Here is a 23,525-nt window from a genome sequence, read left to right as displayed (position 1 = left end):
GCACCCTCAGCACCGCCTCATCCTTATTGACAAGCCGCCTTACAGTGGAGGCAGCTGCTTCTGTAATGGCCGCCAACAAATGTGGAGAAACTTCACCTATCACTATAACCCTTGTGCATTTGACCTCGACATCATATGTGTTACCATTGAAGACCGTAAATTGAAGCATCCAAGCCATGTACACGCTTTGACCTTCAAAAACCAGCGGGCCACGTTTCGGTGCCATGCCTGTGGGAATATAGAGAAAGATATGTCGTATTCATGTACTAGTTATCCATATTGGATCACAACGTATCTTCTGTCCCACACCCTGTGCCATTTTCTGTCCCATTTTTTAGTATATTGATATTTCTCCTGTATAAACATCACGTTTTAGTTCTTTTTTGTTTCCTTAAGATCCAATAACTATTAATTGAGTAATACACAAAATTTAACAAGCTCAAAAAACCAAAATACATAAAAATTGAAATTTTTTATGAATTTTCTGCTGTATTTTTTAATTTTCTATTATATATTACTTTTTTGAACCTCCTGTATTTATTTTTTACTCAATTAATAGTTATTGAATCTTAAGAAAACAAAAAAGAACTAAAACGTGATGTTTATACAGGAGAAATATCAATATACTAAAAAGTGGGACAGAGAGTGGCACAAGGTGTGGAACAGAAGATCCGTTGCGATATTGGATCCATGTACTAGTTTGCCGATTTCAGTGGAAAGAAGTTTGGCCATGGGGTAAAGAATATATCGAACCTAGTCTTCGAAACATTTGACATTAATTATAAGCGCCAATGGGCTAAGTCCTTCGTCTGTGCCAACGAAAAGATATAGACCTGTTGCTGGAATTATTGCGGTGGCCCATATAGACATTTTGTGCATCTTAGGTCCATTGAAACAGAAAGGAAGAACTACGGAACGTACCTGCTCTGCCACTCAGTTAATTTTTAATTTTTAATCACTCGCTCATCTCACAAAAGAGGCACACTACTAGCCAATTGTGTCAAATTTTGCCATTAAACTTCCTATTTTCTTGTTGGTTTCTGAGTTATTGTGTCAATTTATGAAAATTTCATTATGCAATTTATGCATAGACGAAAGAGAACGAGGCAGAGGACAAAAACTAGGGAATAGATTATCATATTACTTTAAGGCTATCGGAATTAGAATTGGAATTTGGTGGTAAACAAAAAAAGTGAAATACTTTTAAAATAATAAAAGTATTTAATTCTTTTTTATTTGTATTTTTTAAAAAAGAATTGAGCTCTTTCTCTTTCTCTATCTCTCCTCCTCCCCCTCTCCATCTTTCTATTTTTTTTTTTGCAATATTAATAAGATTGCCAATAAGAAAGAAATTAACACTTTGACCTTTTTCGTGATACTAAAAAAAAGACGAATCACTCTAAATTTTTTTATTATTTTTATTATACAAAGAGGAGGGCACTTTGTTCTAAAGTTCTTTAACTTGTTAAGTTGGTTTAATGGTAGGATAAATTGCCTTAAAAATAATTCTATGCGGTAAATTGATAATGAGGTTACAGTTTGTAGGGGTAAAGTGATAATAATTTTAAGAGTTAAACATGTCTTTTAATTTTAATTAACAAGCTCCGTTAAGTTTGATCGTTAGTTTTGGGGATAAAGTGACTAAAAGATAATGTTAAGGAGAAAATTGATAGTGACACCGAACGTTAAGGGGATAAAGTGATATTAACCCTGAGTCTCCACCTCTTTCAAACCAACCAGCAGATACTAAATAGGATGTAAACATATTGGGCCTCACTGGATGATGGTTATCCCACCATCAATTATAATCCCTTTCATCTGATGCACCAATCCTTACTTTGTCTTCTGTTTTCTTGTTTCTCCATTTCTTTTTCCAAAACTTGTTACTCTTTCGTTTTTTTCTTTTCATTCCTTTCCTTTTCTTTCCTTTTGCTTTATTCTGTCAACAAAATGAAAAGACGTTTCTCATCTATTCTTTTTCTTTTGTTACTTCTTTTTTTGTACCCTTGAATCCTCTCTCTCTCAATTCACTTTCCTTTTTCGCTATGTTCTTTTGCTTTTCCCTTTGTTGAACTCAGATGTGTCATTCGTTTTTGTTTGAGAGATGAAATTGGCATTGGATGAGTAGGAGATTTAGGAAAAGTCAAAAACAGAAAACCAAAAAAAAAAAAAGTAAGCAGAAAGCTGAAAAAAAAAAAAGGATAAAGAAAGGAAGAAAGAAATAGAAAAAAAAAAAAACCACACTTCTCATTAATTTTCCTGGTTTTTTACTAAGTTGGATTGGTTTTGGATTAATCTTCTATACACCGACAGTGTACACACTATCAACTTTGAATGAATGACAATTATAAAAAAAAAATTAAATTTAAAATTCAACTTTTACACATATACCATGGATTCAATGGTAATAGTGTATATACGGTATATAAGATTTATTCTAGGTTTTTAGGTAAACTAAGACCCTTGTACTTTTGGGTTCTCGGTTGGATAGGTAAAATCAACAAATTCAGTCCGAATTTAAAAAAAAAAAAAAAAAAAAACTGCACATTGCACGCAAGTAAAAATTAATATTTGACTTTTAGCATGGCCAAGTATTACAGTCATGCATCTCTAGGGAAATGAATAACCAAAAAAAGAAACCATTTTACACAGTCTTGGACTAGGTATAGTTGTGGTTTGTTACAAATATATTCAGTTGTTGTAGTCCTTACAAATTTCATTACACAAAAAAAAAAAAAAAAAAAAAGAGAGAGAAAAGTTGCACTAGATCATATGAATGGTACGATAATCGCGTACAATTTACACACGAAATGTATAGCTACGCTTGATCCATTACCATTTCAAAGGATGTTGTTAATGCCAGAATCCAATATCAACATAAGTTTACGGTATCTAGCATTCTGTATCAAAAGAAAACTAGCATTCTGTTTTGTGTGATGCCAAATCCTTTCCACAAGAATTGGCAGCTACCTTGCTTTTTGATTTAGCAAGCTAAATAGCTAACCTTCTCTTCTTTTTTTTTTCTTTTATAGTTCGGGATGTTCCCAAATGAAGGATAGCGTGTAAACTTAAAGTAGTAGTCATTCAGAATTGCTATATATTTACGCAAAACAAACTAAAGAAAAATGACATAAAATAATATTTGATTTTGCTTTCACTATTTTTAATACAATTCCATAACCCCTCAAATGTGCTTGTTCTTATGATGTAATTATATTATATTATATTGTTGATTTATTTTTCTTCTGTCACACATTTTTTTTTAGTGGAATTGTTTGGGTTCCACGGTGATGCCAAACTTGATTCAGGAGAAATGCTCTCTTTATTTGGGGGGACATGCGAAATAAAGAGAAGTGAAGTGTACGTAAAACTAATTATTAATTGATCCCTTTGGCCAAATATCTCACATTTTAGAAAGCAAACAAGGAGGAAAAGGATCAGTTAATAAACTTAGTAAATGCTTTCGTGGAAACTGTTAATATTAATTTGTCAAATGTTGTTAAATATTTAAGCAATGGAAGATTGTTCTTATTATTTCGTACTCGTGAGAGAAATCACTGACCAAACCCTGAATTGAATATATTTTCGCAAAATTATAATTTTAAAAAAAAAAATTTATCTTTGCGCGAATCATATTAATATTGCATCTTCCTCCGTGAAGGCACGCAGTATAAGAGTCCTTGTAATTTTCACATGAAAATTCATTGATACAGAATCACATTGCATCTTCTTCCCGTACCATTTCCACAGGTATAAACCTAATCAAACTCTTCATCTTGGCATTTAAATTTCTATTGTCATTCTCGCAAGAGACAATCTTCCCATAGGAGAGAGAGAGAGATCATAGAAATGGAAGAGCTGAAACATTTCAGCCATGAGCAGCACCTGCTGATCCTAGAGAAAGGGGAAAGGGATGAGACTGTTCAGAAATCAATCTGCTATGGCTGCGGAGCACCAGTGCTTTCAGAGCCCACCTATTCCTGTAAAGAGTGCAGCATCTTTCTTCACAGAAGATGTGCTGAACTTCCAGAGAAACTTTCTGATCATCCCATGCACCCTCAACACCGCCTCACCCTTCTTGAGAAGCCTCCAAATAAAGAAGGGATCTGCGACTGTAAAGGCTGCGGGCAATCATGGAGAAACTTCACCTATCACTGTAACACTTGTAATTTTAACCTCGACATCTCTTGTGCTAAACTTCCAAAGGAAATTTCTCACGCCATGCACCCTCAACACCGCCTCACCCTTCTTGAGAAGCCTCCAAATAAACACGGGATCTGCGACTGTGAAGGCTGCGGGCAATCATGGAGAAACTTCACCTATCACTGCAACACTTGTAATTTTAACCTCGACGTCTCGTGTGCTAAACTTCCAGAGAAAATTTCTCATGCCATGCACCCTCAACACCACCTCACCCTTCTTGAGAAGCCTCCAAATAAAGAAGGGATCTGCGACTGTGAAGGCTGCGGGCAATCATGGAGAAACTTCACCTATCACTGCAACACTTGTAATTTTAACCTCGACGTCTCGTGTGCTAAACTTCCAGAGAAAATTTCTCATGCCATGCACCCTCAACACCACCTCACCCTTCTTGAGAAGCCTCCAAATAAAGAAGGGATCTGCGACTGTGAAGGCTGCGGGCAATCATGGAGAAACTTCACCTATCACTGTAACACTTGTAATTTTAACCTCGACATCTCGTGTGCTACCGAAGACCGAAAATTGAACCATCCAAGTCATGCACACACTCTAAAATTCGTGCCAAAGCCAGTCACGTTTGAGTGCCATGCTTGCTGGGAAAGAAAGGAAGATGTATCATACTTGTGTACTAGTTCTAGTTGTCCATATTGGATCCACAAGAGATGTGCCTCATCACCTACCATCAAGAAACGCTGGGATCACGATCACCCTCTCTCCCTTGCCTATTGTCTTTCGGATGATTACATTGCCTATGAGTTTTCTTGTGATGTCTGCGACCAAATGATAAAGCCGAATGATTGGAATTACTACTGCGGCCCATGTAGACACTTTGTGCATCTTACGTGCATCAATGCACGGGTCGGACTACTGCACCAAATGCGGGGCCTGCCTACGTGAGTTTTTTAGGTGTTTGTATAAAATTTTATTATAGATCACCGTAGAAGTTGTAGAAAAATTTTTGTAAGATAAAAAGTTTTTTTTTTCTTTTTCTTTTCTCTCTTTCTTTTTTCTTTTTTTTCTCTCTTTCTTCTTTCTTTTCCTTTCATTTTTTGTGTATTATTTGGAAGTGCTCAGGTTAAAAATTTTGATAAGTTTTTTAGGGTTTCTATAGCAAAAGTTGTTAAAAAATTAGTATTATACAAACTTGCTAAAAACTTGAGGTTCCAAACAGGCCCTTCGTTCTTACCTTTTTTTTTTTTTTTCATATATTGCACTAGTTTACTTTATTCTGTTATTGGGCATTAGCGCTATTTGTTTTTCAAATCCAATTTAAAGAATAATTTTGCCATGCTTTGATGTAGATCATTTCCACCTTAGTCTGCAATAATTAGTTCTTTGAACTTAATTATCTTGTTTGAATTTAACGTGCTTGCTAATTCTGATGCCTCGGCCTCTAAATTGTTTAGAAAATGGGGTCAACGAAGGACCATAATGCTGCCCAGGGACAATTATTATGAAGAAGTTGCAAGGGAGTGGATAGCGCGGGAGTTGGGAGCTCTGAGAGGATTGATCAGGGAACCAATTTGTGGGCATCCCGTGGTTCATCTTGATGTGCGAGAGGACGCTACCGCAAGAGGCAAAGAAATCACATGCGAAGCTTGCACTGAACCGATCGTCTCTACATGCTATAAGCGGGTAACCTCCAATCACTTTCTTCACGACGCTTGTGTCATGCAGCAGACTGCTTTATATCACCCACCCAATCCGTCTTGTAATGTTCCGAGTGGCAAGCCAAAAGTTGAATTGACATCGCCTGCAAGCACTTGCGGCTTTTTCAAGTGTGATGCCTGCAATTTGGATTCCAATGGTTACTCGTTCAATTGCGAGGGATGTAGCCTCCGCCTAGATGTCAAGTGTGGAAACTTACCAAAAGAGGTTTTTCATGGTTCTCACCGCCAGCACTGGCTCATCAGTGCCAGAGAATATCCAGTCCCGAACCAAAAAAGGTGCAAGGGTTGTGGTGATTTCGTTACTTGCCTATATTTTAAGTGTAGTCGTAATTATTGCAGCTTCGTTCTAGGATATGATTGCGCTCTCCTACCCAAAAGAGTGAAGCATAGGTGGGATAAGCACCCCCTCGTTCTAAGCTTTCCTCCTTTCTTTGAACAACCTGATAAATTCTATTGTGAGGTTTGTGAAGAAGAAATCCATCCCCGGCATTGGCAGTATCGTTGTAGTGAATGTGATCAATCTTTTCATCCTCGTTGTATCCCACAGGCCAGTTCATCCCGGAACATCAAGTTTGGGATCACTACAGATGTCGGTGCACATCCGCATGCTCTGAAGTTAGTTCCGGAAGGCGAATATCGTTCTGCTTGCTCCTCCTGTAAAGCATCATTGTATGGACGCCGGGCATTCAAGTGCACTGCAACTTGCAAGTTCTACCTCTGCCATGATTGTGTTGCTGAGAGATCTGCTGATACTAGTACTCATTAAAATTTCTGTCTATGGATCTGCACTCTTGATTACTAGTATTACGTACATATCCGTCTCTCAAACATGTATACATATGTGTCTCCAGAATCAAGTGTGGCTACCTGATAAATGTCCTGTAATTAAGATGTGTACTAATGTTTAAGGCAAGTGTGACCTCGTTACATGATCCTTCAGGGATGCATCTAATATAGAAAATCAGAGTTATTTGGGAGGCAAACAGTCGCTAATTTGACAAGTAGCAACCCAGGGCCGATTCCAGCACCGACAACCTTCTAATACTCGGGGGTGTTCATGGGTCCGATATCTTACTCGTGAACCAAAATGCTGGCCACATTAATCACTTGGGATCCTCGGTGACAAGTTTATTGTGTCAATCCAATGCCACCTATAATATTGGCGCAATAAACTTGTCACTGAGGATCCCAAGTGCACATTAGTAACCAATGTGGATATCTAGATATTCAGGTCTCCGTATTATGCGGATTGAATCGATCGAATATTAAATTCATATCAGATTTTTAAAATTTCTTTTAAAAAAAAAGTTATAAATTTCAAAGATAAAAGTTACATGTGAGTTTTTAGTCAAAAATTAATCTTTTTTTTTCTATTGCAATGTAATGTAACTTCTGTATACTTTTTCTTATTTTGATTCAAACAAATAACAGTCAATATTTCATCTACAATTTTTTTTATCCACAATTTATATGACTATATGTTTAAAAACTTAATGCCATATGGAAAAAAAAAAGCCTATTTTGAAAAAGGACATAGATATAAAAATAAGAAACAAAAGATAAAACTATTATAAATTAGTGAATTTAATGTATTAAAAATTCTTTTTAAAAAAATACTATGCAGATTGGATATTCGCAGATCACAAAAAATGAGATCCGAATCCGATCATCATAACTTCTTGATTCGGATATGATCCGATCTGCTTATGATTCGACAGATCGAATATCCACTAATTCAGATCGGACTCGATCGAATTATCATATTTTTCAAATTGCTGGATCAAGATTCATGCCCCTCTTGTCCTGTCCTCCTGTAAGAGCCTTGGGCCAGATGGCGGGCCGGTTCTTCTTCTGCATCCAATTTGGGCTGATATTCGCTTGTTTTCGTATTTTCTCTATTATTTCTCTCCTTTTTCTTTTTCTTTTTTTTTCCTAATTGCTTTGTTCCTATGAATAGAATTCTCAAGAAAATATAATCTAGCAAAGTAAAGAAAATATATTAACTAAATAAATGGTGAACAACTCACAGAGGCAGTTGTTAATAGGCTTCCAAAATCTCCTCAAACCCAAAAAAAAAAAAAAAAGTATTGCAGATCGATTTTGTCATGTTTGGGACAAAAGTACTGGCAGTTGGATTGAGAATAAATCCTAAAGACGACATTAACTTGGACAGCCCAACTGTGTCACAATCTGTCGTACTTAAAGCCCAGTCCTTATTATTTATTAATTTTTCAAGTCATGGAGACGGTTTGGGTGCAAGAACACTTCCTTTATCTTTTTGTTTTTTTTTCTTTTTTCGATTTTGTTTGTGTTATTAATCTGTGGTACACAAAATATAACTCACGACATGCATATTACTAATTATTGCATTTGATGAAGAAATGCAAGTTATGAAAATGCAATGCAAAAAATAAATAAAAATTGCCCAAGTCACTGTCAGGATAGTCTTATTCCCTTCCATCTTCTTATTAGTTGTTAGGGGCTACGCATTTGTTAAACGATGACTGTCCTATTTAATGGTCTCATTTTCTAATAAATTATCGCTTATCAAAACAATTTATGGACCCCCAAACATTAAAGAACTTCAAAAATGACTTGTAGATTGATGTTTATTTTCAACCTCCTGCAAACACGTATAGCTGATTAGAGAAACTGCAATATTTTACAGGCTTCGACATGATAGTAAAAAAAAATTGACTATTTGATTGTTTGGTGAAAAAAAAAAAAGGAAAGGTCAGATCGTTACAGTATATTTTAGATTTTGGTTTTTCGCAAAAAAAAAAATTATAATTTCAATGAACACATTTCTCGATCATAGTTTTATCTTTACATACATCAAATTGCTATATTATATTTTTCTACAAAAACTCCTAAAAATAACAATTCAAACGGAATTTTTGACATAAAAAGTCATCGTCTTTAGAAAACTTTATGTTGTTCGATCAAATATACTACTATAACCAGTGACGGAGTCAGGATTTTTTTTTTGGGGGGGCCAAAATTTTTTCCTAATAAAATTATCTTAATATATTGTGTTCAAAATAATTTCCTTTTATTTAAATATATGACATCTAAAAATATCAAATATTAAATTTAATTATAAAGGTATGTCTATTCATAAATATACGGTACAGTCATAACAAAAATTAATAAAAAAGATAACCTTTGATTAAATATCTTATAACATCACAAACCATCCAATTTACACATTATGAGAAGATGCTCTCCAATATGTCACCTATGCTATAAATATATATATATATATATATATATATATATATATATATATATATATATATATATATATATATAAAAAACCTTGTAATATAAATGTAACTATTTTTAATTAAAAAAAGATAAAAGTTATGTTAGCATACTTTGAAATTTCAACATCTTTTCTTATAAGTAAATTGAGTTCTACGCTCTTTCATAGAACTAAATTCATCTATGATTGAATCACTGCTAAAATTTTCAGCAACTTCCTTTTCTATATACACAGTTAGACAATCATTCAAGAAATTATCTTCCATCTTGTTTTGGAGTTTTGTCTTGATTATTTTCATAATTGAAAATACCCGCTCTGAAGTTGCAGTTGATACAGGAAGAGTAAGAACATGTCTAATCAATCTATCAATAACAAGATATATCACTGATTTTCTTGTCTTCACCAAGCCTTAATACAAATTCATTAATACCAGATAATTCTTGCAATTTAGGATGATTTGGAATGTCGAGTTCAAAATGTTGAAGTTCTATTCTTAGACGTTCTAGTTCTTGCTCCATAAAATCATTCGGATAGAACTTCTCTGCAATTTTACAAATATCATCAATTTTGAACAGCATAAATCCATTTCTAGGATCTAAAGCAGTGCTCAAAATAAGCAATTCCACGGTATGATCATTAAACCTGCTATGTAACTCTTGCAGTTGATAATCAATTGTTGCAAGAAATATATCCACTCGATAATAATGCTCCACACTAATCTCATCATGATGACTTCGAGATCTACCACGTCTTGCAATATATTGAGCATTCATACATGGGATATCAATTTGATGTTGCTCACAAAATAATTTAACATACACAAAGAAATCATCCCATCCCAAATCTCGAAAATTCTTCAGTAGCTTTGTTGTGCTTGAGACAATATGCAGTGCATTCAAAATATCTTGAGATTTATGTTGTAATGCTATACAAAGAAGATGAGTAATTTCCATAATATTTTTCATAAGATGCAAAGTGAAAACAAGCTTAAAGGATAACAACTGACTCAAAGCAAAATTTCCATCTCCACGTTAAGAGTATGAACCTCCATCTACTGCAATGTTACTTAAACCCACACAAGTAGCATTGAACATTTTCAGTAAACTAGAAATATAATCCAAATGAGAACCCCAACGAGTATCTCCAGCTCGTTTTAAAGTGCCAATTTGATTAAGCTCCATTCCAATTTCAAGCTCACCATTAGCAATCTTAGTAGCAACTTCAATTGCTTGAGCCTCCTTTAATTCATCATTACGTTTGTTAGATGCAGTAACAATGTTGATAATGAAAACTAAATTGGAGAAAATTTGGTGAACAGAAGCTACTTCTCTAGAAACTGCTACTAAAGCAAGTTGAACCTTATGAGCCAAACAATGAATGTAATAGGCATATGGACATTCATGGCAAATTAAAGCTTGCAAGCCATTCCATTCAAAGATGACTATATATATATATATATATATATATATATATATATATATATATATATATATATTTATTTATTTATTTATTTATCAACTCTCATAATATAAATTAAAATTGAAAAAATTTAGGGGGGGCCAATTTTATTTTACACACATATTTACATATTATGAATTAAAATTCTCAAAACTTAGGGGGGCCATGGCCCCCCTCTGCCCCCCCTTGGCTCCATCATTGACTATAACATATACTACAAACTACTCACGACCAAGTGGATAGTATGAGATATACTACAATGCTTTCAAAAACAAAAGATCTATTACTAAAATAACTTAAAATCACACATCCTCGTTTACTTTTACTAGTATTTAAGCCAAAAATATCTTATTGGAGTCAAGTTAGGATTTTAATAATTTTATTGGAGTTAAGTTATGGTAGTTTTATTATTTAATAATAATATTTGATTATAAAATTTCTTATTATTGTAAGATTTGTTTACCAAGTCACGTGACTTATAAATATAGAGTTTTATTATTGTATGAGTTGATAAGAGTAAAATTTGAGAGTCTTGTTTTTAGTGTGTAATTAATATATTATTATTGATATTTATTCCTCTTTCTCCAACACACACTAGTATGTGCGTGATTTGCCTTCCTATTTACATTGATTTTATGAAATTTATCTCATATAAACTTTTGGTGGAATATTTTGGGTTCTACATGGCTATGTGGGGCACGAATGATTCAAGAAAGAAATATTAGTAATATCCTTATGTGTTTATTCAGAAATGTTATTGAATTCTCTCGGGCATTAATTTACTATTTTAATGTGATAATGTTTACTACCAAATACTGCAAGCCATGCAAAAAAAAAAAAAGGGATATTCTTTAGGATAATAATTAAACATGTTCAACAATTATAGACCTAGAAATGAGCAAAGTTATGCCTTTATATTTATTTGAACACAAAAGATGTAGCAATCTATTTTTTCATGAATGAAAACTCAATTTTTATCAAAGTTACTCTATATGGCAAAAAAAGCTCTATATGGATAGAAAAATAATTCATACGAAAATTTGATTTTTGGGAAAGAAAAAGATGACACCATAATCCCTATATCAACAATTTTGTTCCATAGTTTTTTAGTTCAAGGACAAACCAAAACTACTAAAGACAAGTCCTCCTAAATTTGTGGCCAATTGTCAACAACGAAATTATGAAAGTTAGAGATTTTATGCGTTAAAATATTACGTACTATTGATTCGTTTGGCACCCCTGTTTTTTATGCATTTTTTTTAATAGACAAAATTTTTTTTCCAACTTTAACTATAGGAACTTACTAAAAAATCCCAAGTTTTATTTAAAAAAAAAACCCCAAATTATTCAAAAATACATACCCATTTTCCTATCCTATCGCCACCCTTCTTAACTATTTCACTTTTACCAATACTGCCCCTACCTTACTTCACCTCTGCTGTCGCCGTCTGCACTAACCGTCTCCACCTCCGCCTCCATCACCCTATCCCCACCACCACCCGCTACCCCTATGAATTAGAGCCCTTTACCTTTAGTAGAAAAAATTTACCATGTAGCACGGAAAAATTAATACTAAACTCACTTCTTGTGACCCGCCTTTAGGTTTAGGTATCAAATAAATTGATTTTCTCTTGTAAATCAATTAATACAGAAATGTTTGAATTTTTCTAATAGCTTCTTTAGAGGCGCGTTCTAATGCGTATTATAATTAACTTACCATCTAAGAGTGCACGTACGCGCACTCAAGTTCAGTAAAACCTACTAATATCATTGCAAAAGACAATACTAAAGTACGTATCAAGTAGTCATTTTACTTGAGAAGGAGTAATCATTACTACGTATCAAGTATTATGTTTTTTCATGGAAATGAGGCAGGAACGGTTGCTGGCAGTTGATGCCATGATTTGGCCAAAAAATTTTGTACAGCTCAGATCACATTTTGTAATTTGATTTTCATGTTGTATGTGGGACCTATAAAAATTTGTTCTAAAGTTATATCGTGTATAAAGAAAATTACACCGTGTGCAATCAAAGTTATGCACAGTAAAAAATGCACACAATCGACAGAAATGATTGCACCTGCAACCGTTTGTGCCCCTTGCCCGTTTTTTCATATATGCACGGCTCGAGAAGGAGTTAAAATGAAATGCTTATAATAATACTAAACTACGTATCAAATAATCATTACAACTTCTAATTTTTATCAATCAAAAAGCCCAAAAAAAATACTATGTATAATTCATAATTGCCAATAAAAATATATCATCAAAAGGCGAACTAATGCTAATTGACATACTATCTTGAGGGTGGTTCGTGCAATTATCCGGAAACTACAAGAACAAAGTAGTTGTTTGACAAGAAGATTCGTCATCTTTTCTTACTCTTTATTCATTTCCAAAACTTTTCTAGCTTCCTCACGATGACCCGTTTTCTCACCTACTAAAAATATTGCCTCTTTGTTACTTTAAAGTGAATCCAACCCCGCTGCTTTTTTATTCGAAATTTCTGAGTTCTCTCCCTCGCAATATTTTAGACCGGTCAAATCTCCTCAAACCCCACCCAACCGCCTAATAAAAAACGTAAACTACCATTCCAAAGTCAAGTCTCCTGATCAACTCAAAAGTCTCACGCCCCTCATCCCCAACATTTTTCTCCCCCCCCCCCCCCATTCTTTCCCTCCGCTATAAAAAAAATCCGTCAAGATTCACAAATTCATCCATCCAGTTCTTCAGCGCTGCTACTGCAATTTGCATCTTCATCGTCTGTTATTCTTGTTCCAGTGAAACAAAAGAAATGATTGAGCTGTTTTTCGCGGTGGCTTTCTCGGCGATGCCGTTGACACTCTACGTCCCGCCGATCCGAAGCTTAAACTTGTTCGTCGAGTCGTTGCAGAACCTGCTCCGGCAAACCACCGCCTATACTCATCGGGTCTTCCCTCGTCTCCGGACTGCCGTCTCCAGATTGCTCTCTAACTATTCCGCCTCTCGCCGGATGTAGATTGTAAAAAAGGTTCAGCTTTTCCTTTTCCAGATTCAACACATCCAAACCGGCCCTTTATTTTCTTTGTTAAGAGTAATTTGACCGCAGGATGAGTGGGATTTTGGATTGAATACCGATACTGGCAAAAGCAGGTCAATCATCACCTCCTTTTCTTTTTTTTCCTTGTGGAGACTGGAGATTGTATGAGCAGATATAATATCATTTTGTACCTCTTTTTCACTGTGAATTTGAGGTGAAATGTACATGATCGAAGAAAAAAGAAATGCACTTTTTATGATTTCCTTTTTATTATTTTTGGTAAATCCGATGATGGGTTGACTTTATCTCTCTTTTTTATTATTATTCTTTTTGGAGATTTTCTGCCAATATTGGAGTAGATGACCATTTTGTGGATATAATTTTTTCTTATTTTTTTTTTAATGTAGATTGATGAGTTAAATCGGCTTCAATCAGTCAGTAACAAAACAGAAAACAGAATAAACAAAGAACTAAAGTTGAAGAATTTTAAGATGTTTGATGTTGAATTACCACTATGTGCCATCAGTATTCTTGTGATTGAATTTGAGATGGCTTTGATGTTTAGGTTTCTTGTTTACAATGAGAAACCATCAAAAATTGTTTCTATTTGCATCCTAGGGACATCCCATTAGTACTAATTTGAAGCTACAATTTGGTTGTAAATTGTTCCCTTGGATTTCTATCATGTGGCTAGGCATGTCAATGGGCGGGTTTTATCCAGATTTAATCCAGATCCAATATATTTGGATAGGATTTAGATTTAATTTCTTAAATTCAGACCCTACTCAGACCCGAACCTTGCGAGAGTATCGTGGGTTTGGATAGGATTTGATTTTCTATAATTCATATTCAAATTCAGATTCATACCAGATTTTATTCAGATTCATATTTATTTAATTAAATAATATATATATGTTAGTAAATTTATAAAATAATATAATATTTTATGGCTATTGGATCGAATACAGTAAGATTTTATGGCATTAGAATTTGTATTTAGTATTGGTGGTTGGATGATTGATGAGACTCGTGGCAAATTGCTTTTAGATATGGTTGAAACATTAGTGATTACTGATGATTGGATTGGATTGAAACATTAGTGATTACTGATGATTGGATTGAATAAAAAAAAATGAGTAAGTGTTTATAAATTTTTTTATTCTATTATTTATTTGCTATCGATTCTTAATCAAATGACTTTTATCTTATTCACTATTTTAGTGCTGGACTGCGAGACATCTACTAATATTGAAGTTTAAATAAAAAAAAGAGGTACAAAATTACATTTTTTTAATAAGACTAAATATTTATATATGTTATAGTTGTTTTCTTTTTTAAAAACTAGTCATAGTTATCATTGTAATTGATACAAACTTTTTCAAGAAAAGGAGAAAAGGTAAAGGCAAACAAATAAAATATTGAATGTGGATGCAGTTGAATCTTTGAAAATATATAGAAGTAGTCAATAATAATTTTTTCTTTGAATTCACAATATTGCATTCAACTTGTTAATTTTATTATTTGAAAACAAAAATTGGATGGTATTTATAGTATTTATGAACTCTATATATTTTAAATACATTTTTACTTTAGTATGTTCAGAAAATATCCATAGATGCTCGTTGGATATCCAAATCCATAATGATTTGGGTATGAACTTATTTTTTCAGATCCAAAAGGGTATGGATTTGAGTCTGGGTCAAACTAAATTAAATGGGTTTGGATCTGAATCAAAGGGATCCAATTTAGACCCTACTCATTGACATGCCTGCACGTGGCAATAAAATATTTCAGCCAAAAAAAAAAAGGGTACAAATAGAATAGATTTCTCTTTTTGGTTTTTGGTGATGAGGGGTGGAGGAGGTAGGAGATTCTTTTTTTTTTTTTTTTGGGTGGGGGGTTGGTGTGCGCAGGGTATTGGCAGTTGGGGTACTTTCGGGGGGCAACCTTAGCTGCTTCTGCCTAATTCAGTTGCAGAAACATTACGCTATTAGGTTCACCAAATTAACTATCCTATGAGCAGAGCAGTAGCAGAAAATCCTAATTAGTATTTGGATTATTGTCTTTCGGGACTAATTCTTCCAAATTCTCCGAGGCTTCATTTTTATTGAGGAATTTGATAAATAATTTAAAATTTATTCAAATCGTTGTAACTGTTTGGATTTCTTGATAGTTTGTAATACAATTATATTATTAAAATATATTTTAAATGCTAGAATAATTAATAATTTATAAATTTAAATACCTCTTAAATAATAAAAATAAGGATTCAATAGAATTTCAAATCTTTTGTCAAACATCTTTGATCCAAACGCAAGAGCCTTATCATATCTCCCCTAATGGTCATAGTTTACGTGTGAGCTTGACTTGTGTGTGCATTCACTTTCAGCATGAAAAATGTGATTTGGTTGGACTGTATGGTGGTTGATGTTTGCTACTATTACTATTAGTAGTATTTGATTTGCCTTTGGATTTAAAATTTTCATGTAGAAACATGTAAGATTGGTCCAGAAGCTGATGGTTGCCAGATGTCAACCTTTAAATCTTCATCGACTGGATAGATGAAGTGATATGTGCCACAGATTCGGTTGGTGAACTTGATAGGCCTCGTACATTCTTGAAAATTTCAGAATTCTTGGCAGTCCGTAAGGAACCGCTGACCCAGTTGGCTCAATGGTCAAGTCTTTTTTGCAAAATGAAAAAAAATTAAAGGACTTTTTGATTTAGTCAGATCTTTGTATATCTACTAGCATTTTTTTAAATTTAGTCATCTATATAACTGTTAATCCCTTTTACAGTCTCTTTAACCTCTTCTCTCTATAAAATAGGATAAATGTTATCGTTGCTCAAAACAAAAAACAAAAAAAAAACAACCCATCAAGGTATTTGAGAGTCAGTGGAGACCCCTGGAATATATGGACTTCGTTTGGATTTTGAGAGTTTTCAAAATACTTGTTTTTCATTTACAAATCTACGTAACACACTTCAAAAACACCACCAAAAAACAGTCCTTGTATTTCAAATACAACTTTAAAAAAATATAAATAAATTTTATCATCTTTTCTTTTTCCTCTAATCACCATCACCCACCACCACCATCTACTATTTCCTCCTTCTCCGTTCACCATCACTATTATCTCCACTGTTGCTCATTCCCTCCTCTCTCCACCCCCTCACTTTTTCTCCCCTCCTTCCTTCTCTCCTCCTCCTCCTCCTCCTTTTCCTTCCTCCTCCTCCTCCCTCTCCTCTTCTCTCCTCCCCTAAGAACTAGCAACAGCTCCAGCTGCAACTTTTTGGTCGCAGTAATCGTGACCTTCTGGTTGCAACCAGATTTGGAGGAAGGTTGGGTCGGCAATCTCCAGGTGGGCCTAGGGGGAGGGGAGGAGAGGTAGGGAAGAAGGAGAAAGAGAGGGAGAAGGAGGGAGGAAGGAGGGGAGAATGTAGGGGGAAGGGGATGAAAGATAAAGGGGGGAGGGAGGAGGAGGAGAGAGAGGAAGGAAGAGGGAGGGAGGCCGTGGTGGTGATGAGTGGTGTAAATTTTTTAAAAAACACCCAAACATATTTTAAATTATAAAAATACCCCAAAAATACATCTCATATATCTCCAAAAATATCTCAAAAAACACCACCAAAAATAGAGGAGGGGAAGAGGGAGGGGGGAGGAGTGGTGGTAAGATTTTATGCAATTTTAAAAATTTATCATAACTCTTTTTTTTTTTGAAAATAAAAATTTTAACTCATCCCAAAGATATCATTAAAAATATTTACAATAAAAGTTTTTCACATATATTATTACAGTAAAATATTTTAAAAACATCCCCAAAAATAATTAATTCAAATGGAGTCACGATGTTTTTTACTTCTCATCTGACAAGTGTTTGATCGGTTGTCCACCTACGTGGCAAGTCGTATTTCGTTTTCTTCAAGTTCTTCCTACTGTCCTTGAGAGGAAACAGGATCGGGGGAGGACTTGACTGAAATATGTCATTTAACGTATAATTAATGAAACAGTCATATTCCAGTGAACGCGCGATGGATTCGGAATAATAGACTTGTCAGAGGCTGAGTTGTTATTCTTAAGGGATAATTTCAGAAACCTACCCTAAGGTTTCTAACAATTTTACTAGCCTCCTCTAAAATTTATAAAATTGCACAAATCTCTCATGAGGTTAAGGTTTTAATAACCAAATTAGTCCAATTAAAAAAATTAACATTAAAAAAAATACTTTAAAAAGAGAGATGAAACTTTGATTCTATAAATATCCCTTATGCATGTATATAAGTTCTATTAGTAAAAGAATAAAAATAATTAAAAGTTAGAAACAATTAATACACACATTTCATCATTCAAAAAGTTCACATTTAATAATCAGATAACACAAATAAGTAACAATATTATATTAATGATCACAAGATTCAGCAAAACAAACTAGTTATCTCTTTTAGCATGATGTTTGCTATAATTCTTGTGATTTTGAACAAAAAAATTTCAAATTTTGCCTTTCTTTTTCCTCATTCCTCTATTAGGTATATTAATTGATATTATTTTATAAATACAAGTCATCGTTCATCATTAAAAAAGTTTTCAACAGTTATTTTTGTTAATTAGTACTCTAATTACTTCATCGTTAGATAATAATAAAGGAGAATGGAGGGAAAAGAAAGGCAAAATTAAAAAAAAAATTGGTTGAAAATCACAAAAATCATAGTAAATATCATTCCAAAAGAGATGATTAGTCTATTTTGTTGAATCTTGTGATCATTATTGTAGTTTTGTTGCTTATTTGTATTGTCTAATTTATTAGATGTGAACTTTTTGAGTGATGAAATATGTGTATTAATTATTTTTATCCTTTTACTAATATAACTTATATACATGCATAAGAGGTATTTATGGAATAAAAATTTCATCTCTCTTCTTAAAGTACTTTTTAATGTTACTTTTTCTAATTGGACTAATTTTGTTATCAAAACCTTAATCTCATGGGAGGTTTGTTTAATTTTGCAAACTTCAGGAGAGGCTAGTAAAATTGTTAGAAACTTTATGAGAGATTTCTGAAATTATCCCTATTCTAAACTCTTTTGCCTAATATTCCGAAAATCTTTTGCGTACTTTTGATTGATTCGTACTATTTAATTACTAAAAGATGCAACTATCCTTGCTAATTACTAAAAGATGCTACTATCCTTGCCAATTTTTGCAATTGGCACTATGTAAAGGGTTTGGATTATGTGAATTTTCGTACTATTTGTTTTTGTTTTTAGGGATAATTTCAAAAACCTCTCCTGAGGTTTCTGAAAATTTCATAGAGGTCCTTTGAGATTTTCAATATTACACTTACCTCCCTTGATGATAGACAATAACTATAATAACCTTCATAATTTTTCAAAAGAAAAGCCATTGACAAAAAAGGGAAAAGATAATAGAAAAAGGTAAAAGGAAAAAAGGAAAACAATTCTTCTTGACTAGACCATATATTGTGGCTAAACTATTTCAGTTATAGTTATTAAATTGTAACTTTCTATCACTCAAATATGCTGATCACGGTAGATATCTCCTTCCTTCTATCACTCAAATATGTTATAGAGAGGTAAAGATTATATATGGAAGAAATCTATAGAGAGGTAAAGATTATGAAAGTAAGAATTATGATGGTAGATTTTGGCATTTAAGACAAAGAGTTTGTTTGGAAGAAGAAGAAATGATAAGAGTTTGAAAGTTTGAGTAGATGTAGAAAACCATGGGGATGGAAAATATCAAAACATTGGTTAAACAATAAATCTCATAATTTTAGTAGTATACAAGTGTATTCTTGACTTTTAAAAAATTTTAATGATTATTCATATTAAGGAAATTTAGATGAGGGCAATTTTGGACATTCATATACTTTTTTGGTCTTACATCATCAAGGTGAAATCCAAACCTATGTTCTAGAGGAGTTATGTATAATTTTTAAAATGTGAGAGAGCTATTTGAAATTACTAGAAACCTCAAGGAGGTTTATGAAATTATCCCTTGTTTTTATTTGGATGCTGTTGCCAGATTGGGGCTAACTGTGTCTCTACATGATTATGATGTAATTTGATATTCCTTTTTTAAAAAAAATACAGAAGAATGAAAGCTAGAAAAAGACACTAGTACGTGGCGATAATTACGGACAATTGTTGATCGAAGGGTTGATTGTAGTAGGATAATTGCCGATAATTGTTTGGATAGCGAAGTTTTCTCAAATAATCATAGCTCTGTGTGGATTAGCTATTTTTGGGAGGTGCTTTTATAAAATTTTATTGTAGCAGTGTATATGAAAAATTTTTAGTATAAAATTTTTTTGAAATATTTGATATATTGTATGGATGGGATTTCTTTTTAGTTATTGTGTATTAATGTAGTATTGTATTTGAAAAACTTGTTTTTGAAAAAATGGCCAATCCAAACAAAGTCCAATAATTTCAGAAACATCCTCTAAGATTTCCATCAACTGCACTGATCTCCCTCAAATTTTTAAAAATTCTACAAATCTCCCCTAGAACACGTTAGCTTGTAATAAGTCAAGCCCAATTTAAAAATTAAACAATAAAAAACTGGGTTCAAGCGAGAGAAGACCATATGATTCTAGAGATGCCCTTCATATGTTACGTTAGTTAGCTAATCAATTATAAAAGCATAAATTGTCATTTAAATAAAGTACAAACTAGGAGGTGTAAGTACAAATAGAGGTACTATCGAGCCGAGTCGAGCTCGAGTAGCACCATACTCGAGCTCGAACTCGATCAGAATCAGTGCTATTCGAGCTCGAACGAGTAAATAAATTTGGACTCGATCTCGACTCGATAAAATAAAACTAAACTCGAGCTCGACTCGTTTGAGCTCGATTAAATATCAAACCCGATTTACTCGAGCTCGAGCTCGAGCTTTGAACTAAATCTATAAAATTTTTCTCAAAATATATAATATAAATATAATATGAATATATAATATAAATATAATATGAAAACTCGATTAAGCTCGTCGAGCACTCGAGTATTTATTTTTGGAGTTCGAACTCGACTCGTTGAATGTAACGAGTAGAGCTCGAGTTCGATTTGACCGAATTCGAACCAAACTTTTGACCAAACCGCTCGCAAGCTACTCGCGAGCGGCTTGACTTGATTGCACCCCTAAGTACAAATGCTTGCAAATGCAAAGTATCAATTTCAAGCTTCTACAACTATATGCAACGGCGGCTCTTTATAACAGTTACTTCCAGGAATACTTATATAACAAAACCAACAAACAATCACAGAGAAATTCTAGAGAGTTTAGATTAAAGAATTGAGGTGGAATCACTAAAAATATAATAAGAAAACTAGTTTAAACCACGAACTGGAATAACAAGGTATGATCTTTTCATGCCATAGAAAAAGGCTTGAACAAATATTGCATTGTTTTAGTTTTAAATTGTGATTATTTTTATTTATTCGATTGGTTGCTGATTTAATTGATCAAGTCCACTTAGTTGCCACATATCTTATAACCTGTAAGGCTGTCATCATTTCACCGGGTTTGATGTAAGCATTGGAACCCAATTTTATGATAAGGGAGGTCTTCGAAATTTTTGAAACTTTGAGAGAGGCCGGTGCAGGTGTCAGAAACCTCAAGGAATGTTTCTGAAATTATTTCCAAATAATATTCCGTTTGTTTCGTAAACATGTTTTTCAATTCATATTTTTGTATTTCTAATCACCTTTTATCCTATATGTATACATTATATCACAAGAAATGTTTTAAATGATACTCTATCCAAACATACTTGAATCGATTTCTTTGTCATCTTTTCAATATCAAAAAGGCACCCCGGACAATAGCAGCCACACTATTCTTAGAGTGTGATATTCATCTTCAGCCTTTCTGGTTCAAAGAAAGGTGAATGCTCTTCTAAACGAGGCATGCTTCAAGGTCGATCAGTATCATGACTCGAGTTCAAGGAGCCTATTATTAGGAAAGCTCAGTCAACCTTGAGGTACTTGGAAAAAAGAAAGGACAAGTGAAAAAATAGGTGCAAAGCTGGAATGAAGAGCCGTCAGAGTTAAATCGACAAGATGGAATGAGAAAAATATAGATAGATTTTACTTCGGACAAATTCTTGCTGTAACGTCTAACCTAATAGGCATTGCTTGCCTCATTTTGCTTCAAGTACACAAAGCATAAATATTGCACCATCAATCATTTGTCAGAAATAACAAGAAAAGAAAGAATTCTGTATCCCTGAAACAGTGACAGATTTTTCCCTTTCAATCTTTGAACGGGAAACTGCAAAGCTGGATTAATCAATGGGCAGTTGTCCTCCGGAAAAGGGTTTTCTTGTCAAGTGCCGGGTTGATCTTTAGTTGAATGGTCGTTTTCACGTTGGATCAAGCTTTTTCAATCTTTATGGGGAGAATTTGTTTGCTCCGAATGGAACCCAAGCAGGCTTCAAAAGATTTTGATGGACGCGGGCGCTGCTGCACGTACTAATCAAGGACTTCCTCTGAAAGTGATTTATCGATTAAGTTTGCAGTAATCGGTTTGTTGGGTATGAATTATTGGATTGAGTTAGGCTTTCGTTTGAAAGTCCTCCTGTTGGTTTGATCCACTAAGGGCAGTCCAGTCTTGTTTCTTCGCTTTGGATGGACTGACCAAAATCTGTCAAGAAACCCTTCAGGTCAGTCTGATGATTAGTTGAACCCATGAAGATGAGCCTAAATTTGGGATCAGTGGTTTCTGTACTAATAATTTCACGGTACAAAGTAAATAATGTCGTCACTAAAGTAATAATGCGCAAAAACACACCAAAATTTTTTCCCTCCCTTCAAAAAATTTGTGCTTCAAATTCAATTCCAACCATTTAATTTTAAGGTAGTTCATCTCCCACCATAAATTGCTCTTTACAATCCATTATGTGATTGCAAAGGCTTTTGAACCCTTAATTTGTCCCATCCCTCCTGTAATCCTGCTTACATGGTAAAGTTCATTCATCACGAGAATTTATTTGGGAGCTGACTCACAACATTGTAAGAATTTTCAAAAACTTAAAAATATTCCCAACACACTTACTTCTCAATTGGTAAGGACACATTACTTTTTCTCATAAAAATTTGCACAATTATTCCGAAAAGCGGCTAATAGTTTCGAACGCATAGCTTGATCCGTGACAGTGATACCACCCAAACTTTTTATTATCGAAAACAAAATAAAATAAAATGCTTCCTAAAGCAACAGTTGAGATTGTTGGGGCTCTTTGTCAAGTTTCGAAAGTGCTAGACAGCTTTGTACATCTTTGGTCTATTATCAAACTTGCATTTTTATATTAGCTTTGGAGGTAAGTTGCTTTTGTACATCCCCTGTGGTTTGTAAATTTATATACATCATTGTTGCTAGACAGCTTGTAAACGGTTAACATCTGATTGAGCACAGCAAGTTTGACCTCTTTGGCATCAAAAGTGCAAGCTAAGTGATGTATTTTTAATCCAAGTGACAAAGAACTCTGGTGTTTTTTTTTTTTTTTTTTTGTGGGTGGTGGGGGGGGGGGGGTGGTGGTAAATAATGGAATTTCATCCGTTAAGAGAAAATTGCGTTAATGGCAACAAATACATAGTTATCATGCGATAGAACAACAAGGGATACAAATATTGAAAATTATTTCCTTGGAACATTAAATAAAAAAATCAATGAAAATATACACCATAAATCTCCAAAATTTCTAATATTGGCAAATCTATGCAGTTCCAATACATAATCCGTGCATGTTGTTTTCCACGGTAAATATTCTAAGTTTCAAGGGAAAGTTTAGATTTAACCAAATTGATTCAGAAAACAAAAAATTGTCAATCTTCAATATCGAACTCTGCTTCTCTATATCGAGAAGAAGAAGTGCACTACTATATACCCTTTAAAT

General features: G+C 33.7%; 2 protein-coding genes and 1 long non-coding RNA gene across 3 annotated transcripts; 2 read left to right on the top strand and 1 right to left on the bottom strand.

Annotated features, from left to right (window-relative positions):
- Positions 1-3,729: 3,729 nt before the first annotated feature.
- Positions 3,730-6,807, top strand: LOC113692518 (uncharacterized). Its single transcript, XM_027210940.2, has 2 exons — positions 3,730-5,093; positions 5,607-6,807. Exons 1-2 carry the CDS (start codon positions 3,850-3,852, stop codon positions 6,634-6,636), a joined length of 2,274 nt encoding a protein of 757 aa, XP_027066741.1. The 5' UTR covers positions 3,730-3,849; the 3' UTR covers positions 6,637-6,807.
- Positions 6,808-9,500: 2,693 nt separating this feature from the next.
- LOC113693026 (uncharacterized) lies at positions 9,501-12,072 on the bottom strand. Its single transcript, XM_027211615.1, has 3 exons — positions 12,022-12,072; positions 10,181-10,493; positions 9,501-10,060 (listed from the first exon to the last, which is right to left on the bottom strand). Exons 1-3 carry the CDS (start codon positions 12,070-12,072, stop codon positions 9,501-9,503), a joined length of 924 nt encoding a protein of 307 aa, XP_027067416.1.
- Positions 12,073-12,981: 909 nt separating this feature from the next.
- Positions 12,982-16,545, top strand: LOC113692477 (uncharacterized). Its single transcript, XR_003448956.2, has 2 exons — positions 12,982-13,724; positions 16,102-16,545. It is a non-coding gene; the product is annotated as an uncharacterized lncRNA (long non-coding RNA).
- The last annotated feature ends 6,980 nt before the right edge of the window (positions 16,546-23,525 follow it).

Source organism: Coffea arabica, chromosome 6c (genome assembly GCF_036785885.1).
Source record: "Coffea arabica cultivar ET-39 chromosome 6c, Coffea Arabica ET-39 HiFi, whole genome shotgun sequence".
Classification (NCBI taxonomy): domain Eukaryota; kingdom Viridiplantae; phylum Streptophyta; class Magnoliopsida; order Gentianales; family Rubiaceae; genus Coffea; species Coffea arabica.
The sequence above is the reverse complement of the archived record's forward strand: the minus strand, read 5'-3'. Positions and strand labels throughout refer to the sequence as shown.

Bases quoted from the DNA above. Each gene is read 5' to 3' on its own strand.
- LOC113692518 (XM_027210940.2), top strand. From the start codon at position 3,850: ATGGAAGAGCTGAAACATTTCAGCCATGAGCAGCACCTGCTGATCCTA. The intron at 5,094-5,606 runs GTGAGTTTTTTA...TAAATTGTTTAG, and splicing joins CAAATGCGGGGCCTGCCTAC to AAAATGGGGTCAACGAAGGA.
- LOC113693026 (XM_027211615.1), bottom strand. From the start codon at position 12,072: ATGGAGGCGGAGGTGGAGACGGTTAGTGCAGACGGCGACAGCAGAGGT. The intron at 10,494-12,021 runs GTAAGGTAGGGG...TTGGCTCATAAG, and splicing joins ACGGCGACAGCAGAGGTGAA to GTTCAACTTGCTTTAGTAGC. The intron at 10,061-10,180 runs GTTCATACTCTT...TTCTTTGTATAG, and splicing joins TAACATTGCAGTAGATGGAG to CATTACAACATAAATCTCAA.